We start from the raw sequence: 10569 nt of genomic DNA on the forward strand, positions 1-10569 counted from the left end.
TTTGCGGTTGTTTGTGTTAAAGCTGTGAGTTCAGTACCTTTTTCTTTCTGTTTCAGAAAAAAAACACCTGGTGTAATTTTGTACATCAGTGCATATTTAGTTTTTTTGAGATTTAGTCAAACACACATTATCAGCTCCTATTTGAGATCATAATAATGCATAAGAATGACAGTAATATTGTGTAATTCATCTGAATACTTTCACTGAAATTCCCACAGTATCATCAGTGATTGTCATAAAGAACAGAAATACATGTCGGAGAGTTTTCAGGTGCAACTGAATGAATGCATCATAACTCAGCTGTGTAGGAACCTATGAGTGGAGAATCACACCACCAATCCTGTGAATGCTGAATAACTGCTATAACCACATCACGTTTAAGCAGGTCTGTCTCTCTGCCTGTAGACACTGGTGCAGTCAAAGCCCAAACACCACAAGTGGATGTTCAGTTATCATAAATGCATATCACACATATTTCTCTCTCAGATATGATGAGGTGTTAAATCCTTAAATGAGGCAGATGTGCTAGTTGTAATGGAGTATTTTCAAAGATACTAGTTTCACAAAGAAATGATCTTCTTCATCATCATTATAAGGTAATGGTCAGAATCTGAATCTGTTAAGAACACTAACATTTATAAACAGGAAGGGAGTGCAAGACAGAGACTTTGATCACAGGAAAAGCAGGCTACAGCAGACAACAGCTGACTCAGTCATTAAGATAGTTTTATGATTGGTTCATTTGCTTTGCTTGCTTTAATGTTTTCTTGCTCAAGTACAAGTAAATGAAGTAGTTTTACTGCTGTCAGTGGGAGCAGCAGAAGGAAGCAGCACAGAGGTGTTAGAGTCAGATTAACTTTAAAAGCAGTGTTAACCTGAACTGCACAGTGCTCACTGAAGGTTGAAAAGGTTTCATTTCCTCTGAGGTGTCAGTGGTTTTTATTTTCTTCTTTTTTTTTTAATTCAGATGTGACATCAGCCAAACTCACCATGTAAAGTAGGAAGTACAGAGCACTTCTTTGTCTGTCCCATCAGAGCTGAGCTGCTTTCAGACGACTCCGTCTTGTTGTGGATGCTGAAGCTGATCATGGTTCTCCTGTGGATGATCCTGTTGGTGGTTCTGCTCTGTGCAGAGGCCGAGAACGTGACCGAGGTCGGAGGAGAGCTGGGGACCAATATCACTCTAACCTGCTCCAATCAGACATCAGACCCATACTGGTACATGGAGATCTACAGTCAGTTCAGAGCAGGTATCGGTCGCAGTTTTTCCTCAGCAGACTCTACCTACTACTCTCCTGGTTTTGAAACCAAATTTTTAATCCTGGGAAACAAACTCGTGATTAAAAGCTTGACAGCAGAGGACTGCAGGCTTTACTTCTGTGGCATCAAGAGAGGAGGCAGCATTCAGTTTGTGGAGACTTTCCGCGTCATCTCAGGTAAGTGCCAGAGTTTATTTAACTTTATTATTTATTGTTCAGGCCCCATGATCCGTTAGTGGTAAAGCATACTTTGAAAAACCTGACAGTGTCAAGTAAGTGGCAAAGTTTTTGTTTTGTTTTACATTACGTCCTGTATGGAGTAACACAGTGTGAAGTAGCTTCATTCTCGCATCATGGGCTTTTTTTTTTTTTTTTTTAAATTGACTGATTTTAATTTTATTTGAACAGCTTTCTTTGCGTCTCGCTGGTGTTTAGGTCTGGATTTCTTTGCAGTACATTACATTTTGTATCAGCACATCTCAGAGTTAACATTCTGTTTGCCACTTTCTGAAATATTTTCCTCTATTTCTGTTGAATGTGAGGTCTTGTTGTGTGTATGAAAATACTGCATTATGTGGTTAGGTTATTTTTAAACCGGGTCGGGGATGAGTTCCTGCCCCAAGTGGAGGAGTTCAAGTATCTCGGGGTCTTGTTCGCGAGTGATGGAAGAAGGGAGCCGGAGATCGACAGACGGATTGGGGCTGCAGCTGCTGTAATGCGGACGCTGCACCGGTCCATCGTGGTGAAGAGGGAGCTGAGTGTAAAAGCGAAGCTCTCAATTTACCGGTCGATCTACGTCCCTACCCTCACCTATGGCCACGAGCTGTGGGTAGTGGCCGAAAGAACGAGATCGCGGATACAAGCGGCGGAAATGAGCTTCCTCCGAAGGGTGGCTGGCCTCTCCCTTAGAGATAGGGTGAGAAGTTCGGCCATCCGGGAGGGGCTCAGAGTAGAGCCGCTGCTGCTCCACATCGAAAGGAGTCAGCTGAGGTGGTTCGGGCATCTGACAAGGATGCCCCCTGGGCGCCTCCTGGGTGAGGTGTTCCAGGCATGTCCCACCGGGAGGAGGCCCCGGGGAAGACCCAGGACACGCTGGAGAGATTATATCTCTCGGCTGGCCTGGGAACGCCTTGGTATTCCCCCGGATAAGCTGGAGGAGGTGGCTGGGGAGAGGGAGGTCTGGGCCTCTTTGCTTAGGCTGCTGCCCCCACGACCCAGCCTCAGATAAGCGGTTGAAGATGGATGGATGGATGGATGGATGGTTATTTTTAAATATCAATATTTGTTCTCAACTCCAACCTGCAGAACACCGTTGAGCAGCACAAATGGGAATGGTTGTTGGTGATAAACAAGTGAGGGAACACGTTTTTACCAGCTTAGCATTTTATATCAGCTCTTCGAGGGAACAAGCCAGCAGGAAGCTGCGCTGAGTGAGCCGATTAAACAAATATTCTAAAAATTTTAATGTGCAGCTCTTTTGCATCTGTCTGTTACACTCAGCGGGTTAAATTTGGAACCAGTTCAGGGTCCAATTCATTTATTATGTAAGTGGAAAGGGTGCATCAATGGTAATACACACATGTGCATATGCATACGTAGCTGATGGTGTGTTACTGATGGAAAAGTCATTTCCATTTTACTGTGCTTACCTTCTATGTTGATGAGAGAAAGTACTCATTAACATAGCTTTGAAGTGTCAACATCCAACAGTGTAGATGCTGCAGTCAGTGAACATATTGTAAATAAACACACATAATTATTCTAAAAAAAAAAAAAAGTAAGTCCTAAAATTAAACAGAATTCACTCATCTGGAAATTTACTGAATCCACAGTTTATCACATCTACTACTTTTTTTGTCTTTTCTAAGCTTTCCACTTTAAAGGTCAAAGTAGTTGATCTGAACATATCTAACACTTGATTTGGTGACACTCACTTTCACCACAAATTCAAGGAAGCGTCTAGCATGCGATGTGTACACATAGCTATTTTCTCTCTTTTAAAAAACAAAAAGTAAATTCTCTCAAGGTGTCCTTGGTGTTGTTGGTGGTGATTGAGTCCACTTTAGGACAGGAGATAATAAATAACGTAACAAGTTTACCAACCAAGAAGTTGTCTCGTGTTTGGATGCTGTGTCTTTGAATCTCACTGGTTAGTTTCATTTGCACTTTATCTGGTTACATCTGGTTACAAAAAAACTAAAAACCTGTTTAACTTTAAAAAATATGGTAATTAAAAATAAAACACTTCACCATGCACACTTAAAAATGAAAACTTCCAGTGCACTGTGAGAATGACAATGAGACCTCTCAATCATCTGAACCTGATGAGCAAGAAAAACAAACATAACGCGTACATATCCACTGCTTTACAAAACTGTTTGCTAGCTATTGACGCTTATAGTTGATCACTTCTAAATAATAATAAAGTTCAAAAACAGTTTTAAAGTGTGAGCTTTACTCTAGTGAAAACGCAAAGAAAGGTCATGACTTGTGAATCTAACAGTTTCTCAGCTCATCTTTCCTCTTTTTTTGTCAGATGTCACCCTAAACATCACCGACCCCCAAATCGACTGCAGACTCAGTCAGCTCATCATCATCTGTGTCTCTGTTACTGTTCTTGTCTTTGTAATACTGGGTAAGTGAGCCATCATAGATAAGACACTTGAACAGACTCTCTACCAAATCTACAAGTGTTTATCTGAAGCCTGGTCATTTTTCTAATGAACATAATCACACTAAAGTAAAGGGACTGAGAAACATTTATCAGACCAGTCCACACATCTTGTGTAATTGTGAGTTTGATGGTGACGTGACTCAGTGGTCTGTTACAGGTGCTGTTTTTACAGTGTTGTGTTTGAAGAGAAAATCCAGAAGGATCCAGAAGAATAATGTTTCACTTCACATCTATGAGAACACAGACACACTGAGGGCTGCGCAGGTAAACAAACCACTGCTCTCATCGATAAAACTGATACTGTGACCGCTAATGTTCAAAAACTAGTACTGTAGAAGACCTGATAGTAATAGTTAGTGTAGTAGTAATAGTTAAATCTAAAAGTAAATTGTGTAATAAAGATGCAAAAGAAATTTTATAACATTGATCCTTTTGCTTTTAACACCTCTGGTTAAAAATATGATTTTATAGAAATCTCTATGAGAAAATTAACCTGTTTTCGACCTATGAAATTATTCCTCACTTGATCTCTGAGCTCAGTTAACATTTTCCTGATGAGTTTACAGTGGTCACTTCTAGCTCCATTAAAAACAAACAAACAAAAACAGAGACAAGAGTGAAAATAATCACTTCAAGGTTTCAAAATGGGACAAATCAACATTTGAAGGACAAGCTAACAGTTGAGACCACTGGGTTTCTCCATTCAAACATATTCATACAGCATTTTTTTTTGTCTCACTTAGTAATTGTTACATGTACACCCTGAGTGAAATGTGTACTCTCTGATATGTGGGCAGTTTAATGACGTATTGTATAAGCTGAGCCACATCCGCCCTAATCTCTGATAACTGTTCTATGTTTGCTACTGCTAATACTACAGCACCAACTACTGCTAATACTACAGCAGCAACTACTGCTAATACTACAGCACCAACACTACCACTGTTTAAAGTTCCACCACTGTACTGCTTCTTCTCCGTACTCATTGCTTGTGTTTTATTTCAGAACAAGGTGATCCAGTCCCAACGGGCAAAAGCTCACTGAAAGACTTCTTTACCCGTAAGCTGAAAGATGTTGCTTTTGTGGACAATTTGAATTGTTTCACATTTAACCCCCAAAATACATTTTCATGCATTTTTGTCTACTGCAGGACATAAATTGACATTTTGTGTATTATCAGGATTGTAAGAAAACAGCTGCGTACTTATGATGTAAAACTTCATATAAAAATGTGATGTGCTTCAAGTGTCAGCTGGAACCCTTTGAACATGTGAAGTGCAGCTTAAGAGAGTCTGAAACCTATTAAGCTAAAAATTGAAAGCATGCCTGAAACTTTAAGGGCTGCATCCACAAGGCACTAAGTGGATGTGGTAGCACTATTTATAACAGTATCACATGACTAACTATAGTGACTGAAGTACAAACATATATAATGTCAACAGTAATGTCAACAGCATATTGTATTTGTAGTAGTACGTATAGAATTGCATGTAAACTGCTTAGCAATACATACATTAATACTATTTTTGCGGTTGTACTAAAAGCAGCTCTAATAAACAGGATTGTGGGTAATTGAAGTAGCATTTGTAGTTTTTAAAGCAGTATAATATTATGTATCTGTAAGTTAGCTAACAATTCTGTTAGCACAAATACTTCTTTTGTCCAGCGCTTGTCTAAAAGTGTAAAAACAAAGCGTGAAAAAGGAAGTGATTTCCTGAGTTAATTATACACTTTCCTGAGAAACAACTACTCACACTGAGGCGGCTCTAAAGCCCAGTGGCCTCCTTTTCTGTTACTCCCTGGAAACTCAGTTAAATTAGCATTTCAGACTTTTTTTAAAAGAATTACTGGAATACATGAATCATTCAGCTTTGACTGTTCATCTGCTTTTACCCACATTGTCCAGCAGCCTACCACACAATCAGACATCCTGATTCAAGATGTCTGTGTAGCCGATCTCTCCTGCGTCCACACAGGAAGTGATGCATCAGCCAGTGGCAATAGGTGATGAATAACTTTCCACCAGTTCAAGTAAGAATGAGCAAAAATAACTGGTGTTTAATTTGAAAGTTAGCGAGTGAAATTATTACAGATGAGAGTGAAATAAAGAATAGATTGACATGTGACATATGAGGAAATGCTTTACAGTGGGATGCAACCTTGGTAATAGTCATTGTTTTCCTGTATATATTGTTGGTTGCTACAATAAAAAGTTTCAGTTAAATATATCATATTGAACTACTCTACTAACTACGATACTCTGAAGCTACACTTCAGAGAAAATTAAAAGAGGTGGGAAACTTACAATTGACCCCCTTAAATACTCTTTCTCATTATTGGATTCACCTGTGTATGTAGGTCAGGGGTCCCTGAGCTTACCAAGCCAATTTGAGTTCCAATAATTAGTTCTAAAGGTTTTGAAATCAATAAAATGACAACAGTGCCCAAATTTATGCACCTGCCTGATTTTGTTTAAACAATTATTGCACACTTTCTGTAAATCCAATAAACTTCATTTCACTTCTCAAAGATCACTGTGTGTGTCTCCTATATCAGCGGTCCCCAACCCCCGGGCCTCGGACCGGTCCCGGTCCATGAGTCGTTTGGTACCGGGCCGGGAGAGTTGAGGCTCAGGTGTGAAATGTATGGTTTTCAAAAAAGGTTGGGGACCGCTGTCCTATATGATATATTTAACTGACATTTTCTATTGTAACAACCAATGATTAATACAGGAAAATAATGACTATTAACAAGGTTGCCCAAACTTTTGCATCCCACTCTACATGGTTACTTAGGCAACTGGATTCAATTTAGATAAATATGATTAAATTAAAGAAAATCACTGAAATTGATTGAACCCTTTTTTGAGTGGATGGATTGTAAAATTACACAGCTTCTGTGACATGTAAAAACGCTTTTGTGTCATTTAAATATTCATCTATTATTTATTAACTGGGAGGTTTTGACTTTGGTGTTATTGGAAAGAGCTTCATGCTTCCAGAATTAAAATCACCCCATCAAACAGATGTAGAACCAAAAACAAGTCTTCTTTCAAACAAACTGTACAAATGACAACACCTGAACATACCTGAAATAAATGAGTAAATTAATTTACAATCACACTGTATATATTTGTTTCAACATACAGGAAGAACACGTTCTATAGCTACACTTGCCTGTAGGGGTCACTGCTGAGACATTTTAATAGGATTCCAATAAAAATAAGTCATTCTTTCCAAACAGATGTTTATTTCGTACATCACTCTGATATTTGACAAAGACTACTGAACTGACTTCATTAAAAATATTTTTCTCTCCAACTTGTTCCTCTTTCTGTGTCTCAGTGGACAAGCTGCCACCGTCCAGTTGTGTTCCATTAATGCTCAAAATTAATAACACCTACATTGACTTTGTTAGTGTTAAATTCAACACATTGTCCCGTACGGGCAGTGCCATAATTAAAATTCATCACAAAGCAACAGAAAGTCTCTCATATTAACCCATCCAGCAGCGTTCACAGTGAAGGTCCACAAGTTGGACTTCCTGTGAGGTACTTGTGGTATTTTATCAGGTGTCATATCGGCTGAAGTCAGCATTTGCGACAGGAAGTGTAGAGGACGTCAGAGTCCATCAGAGCTGAGCTGCTTTCAGACGACTCCGTCTTGTTGTGGTTGCTGAAGCTGATCATGGTTCTCCTGTGGATGATCCTGTTGGTGGTTCTGCTCTGTGCAGAGGCCGAGAAGGTGACCCAGGTCAGAGCAGGGCTGGGGTCAGAGGTCACTCTAACCTGCTCATATCAGACACCAGACATATACTGGTACATGGAGATCTACACCCAATTCAAAGTCTCAGGTAAAGACAAGGCTTTGTACTTTAATACTGAAAACTACAGAAGCAAAGAAAAAGAAGAAAAACACTGACATATGTTTATGGTAACTAACAACCACTGATGAAGACTGTATCAATAAAGCAATAAATAAAGGAAGTTATTTCATGTGGGAAGTATACACACGTATCTATATATGCACCATCTATCTTTCAGATCATTTTGTTGTTCTTTTTTCACAGATTGCTCTCATCCGCTGAGTCAGACCATCAGCAGCAGAGCAGCTCCACATCAGAGCATCAGCTCCTCATCATGTACTGCTCAGTCTTCGTCATTACTGCTGTCATATATGGTTATTTATTCATTTAACATTAGTAGAGCCAACAGCTGCTGCTGCACAACTCAAACACATTAAGCACTGATCAATGTTTGTACAAATCAAATGAGTCATGCACACACAGGAGAAAACTCACTCCCAAAGTAAAGCAGGAAGTTACTAATCAAAGAGACAAACGCTAAGACACTCAAACGTCACACAGAAAAACAAACACACTGTCATGGTCCCCTTGTCTGCCCAGCCGGCCCCACAAGGCTACATGTGTTTTGTGTTGCTCTCTCTCCTTCGCCGCTCTGCCTGGGCGGAGCTCACTGCGGGCTCTCGCCCTTGGCCCACACACCTGTTCGCTGTTATGTGCCATTATGTGCCTACCATTTAAGGACGGGATGCACACCTTCTCGTCGCTGGATGGTTGTGCGAGACATGTTAGTGATCCTCTCAGCTCTTCTGCGAGACTTGTGATTTTGTGTAACCTGCCTTTCCTGTGTGATAGTTTTCCTCCTGTGACCTTCTCGCTGTGTGGACATGTGTGTGTTGGAGTTAGGAGAAGAGAACAAGTGCAAGAGAGTTTTTCCGTGGACCTTGTCTTGGACCCTTGGAACCCCCGATTTCCCCCCCACTGTATATATTCTGCACTTGGTGTTGTAAATAAACTCTGTGTTTGGAACTGACAACCTGCTCTGCATTTGAGTCCCTGCAACCAATCGTGACACACAACAGGGAAGGAAAACAATATAAGCAAGAACCCTTAATAAACCATGAACAAAACACTGATGGAAATTAACAGGCACTGAACTTAGGAGCTAAATAAACAAGGTAATAAGGAAGGACATGAGAAAACAAGTTACCAATAAAACTAAAACCCAAACATAATGCAAAATAACCTTTCAAAGTCCAAGAATTCAAACTTCAGGGTGTAAGTCCCACCAGTACATCAAAGCTGACTCACCTTTATAACGTCAAGTTTATTTAAACCTTTCTGTAAACATAAATGCTTACTGTTGTGTTGTACAGACTAAACTAACCTATACAACAAAGTGGAGTTGAACTCCACAGACTGTCCTATGAGTTAATATTTTGAGTATGTTATCTTTTTACAAAAAGTACATAAGTAAAAGTGCTTTTAACATGTGCTTCAAAGCTAGGTTTGACTGGGAAACTCAAAGCTCAAGTTTGGGATTCAGATCCTTTTTGTTCTTGTGTGACTGCTGTTACTTTTTCATTAACTTGTCTTCTTTGATTTGTTTCACTGTGAAACAGAAACTCGAGTTCAGCGCGGCTTCTTGTTTGAGTTTTCTCTGCAGTAATCCTTTGGAGACCAAAGATGAAGACAAGTCAACGTTTATTTCTATAGCACGCTTTTACACAACCTTCACTAACACAAAAAAGTCCTAAATTAACAATAAATATAAACATGATGATCATCTTTGACTCTGATGTTTATTAATTCAAATTATAATACAGCTGTGTAATATTGTTTACTAAATACATTAGAGCAGGTTTTAGATCTCACCCTGGGTCAACACACCTGAATCAAATGATTAGTTCATTACCAGGCCTCTGGAGAACTACAACACATGTTTATCATAATCAACCAGATTAAGTGTTTACTGGCAAATGACAGTGATGGCGGACATCATCATCACTATTCCAACAGTCCTCTCCACACAGACAAGCATAAACACACTCGACTATCACTAAATCAAATTTAACACATATTTGTAATGACACAAATTCAGTTTACAATAGGGCTCATTTGCTCGGTCAGTAGGTGGCGATATCCTCGTACACTGGGGAGTAAACGGCCATTTAACCAAACAGAAGAAGAAGAAAACCTCTGCACATGCCCAGTATTGAACTGGGAGGTATCATGGATTCATGCTTCTGAAATTAATGCAAAAACAAAAAGAGATTGTCTTTCAAACACGCTGTGGAAATCACAACACTTGAAAAACTTGTAATTCCTGTACTAAATATAAATAAATATTATTATCTACTATCACAGTTTATATATTTGTTCCATCATATGGGAAAACTATATGCTCTATCCATACACTCATACACTGCCTTCTCCTGCCTGTAGGGGTCACTGCTGAGATATTTAATAAAATTCCAATAAAAGTAATTCTTTGCAAAAACAGATTTATTTTATACATTGCATACTTTGCTCTGTATTAATTAAAAACATAAATTAATCAGAAAGCAGCAGGAAGTCTCTCATATTAACCTATCCAGCAATGTTCAAAGTGAAGGTGCACAAGTTGGACTTCCTGTGAGGTACTTGATGTTTGTGGTATTTTATCAGGTGTCATATAGGCTGAAGTCAGCATTTGGGGCAGGAAGTGTAGAGGACGTCAGAGTCCATGAGAGCTGAGCTGCTTTCAGACGACTCCGTCTTGTTGTGGATGCTGAAGCTGATCATGGTTCTCCTGTGGATGATCCTGCTGGTGCTTCTGCTCTGTGCAGAGGCCGA

At 39.5% G+C, this 10569-nt stretch overlaps 1 protein-coding gene across 1 annotated transcript; it reads left to right on the plus strand.

Annotated features, from left to right (window-relative positions):
- The first annotated feature begins 1034 nt into the window (after positions 1–1034).
- Positions 1035–5496, plus strand: LOC146680712 (uncharacterized). Its single transcript, XM_085448948.1, has 4 exons — positions 1035–1436; positions 3796–3894; positions 4091–4197; positions 4939–5496. Exons 1-4 carry the CDS (start codon positions 1073–1075, stop codon positions 4975–4977), a joined length of 609 nt encoding a protein of 202 aa, XP_085305074.1. The 5' UTR covers positions 1035–1072; the 3' UTR covers positions 4978–5496.
- Positions 5497–10569: the final 5073 nt, after the last annotated feature.

This window comes from Copadichromis virginalis, linkage group LG23 (genome assembly GCF_057382275.1).
Source record: "Copadichromis virginalis isolate Kocher_CV1m ecotype Utaka linkage group LG23, C_Virginalis_male_GT1.1, whole genome shotgun sequence".
Classification (NCBI taxonomy): domain Eukaryota; kingdom Metazoa; phylum Chordata; class Actinopteri; order Cichliformes; family Cichlidae; genus Copadichromis; species Copadichromis virginalis.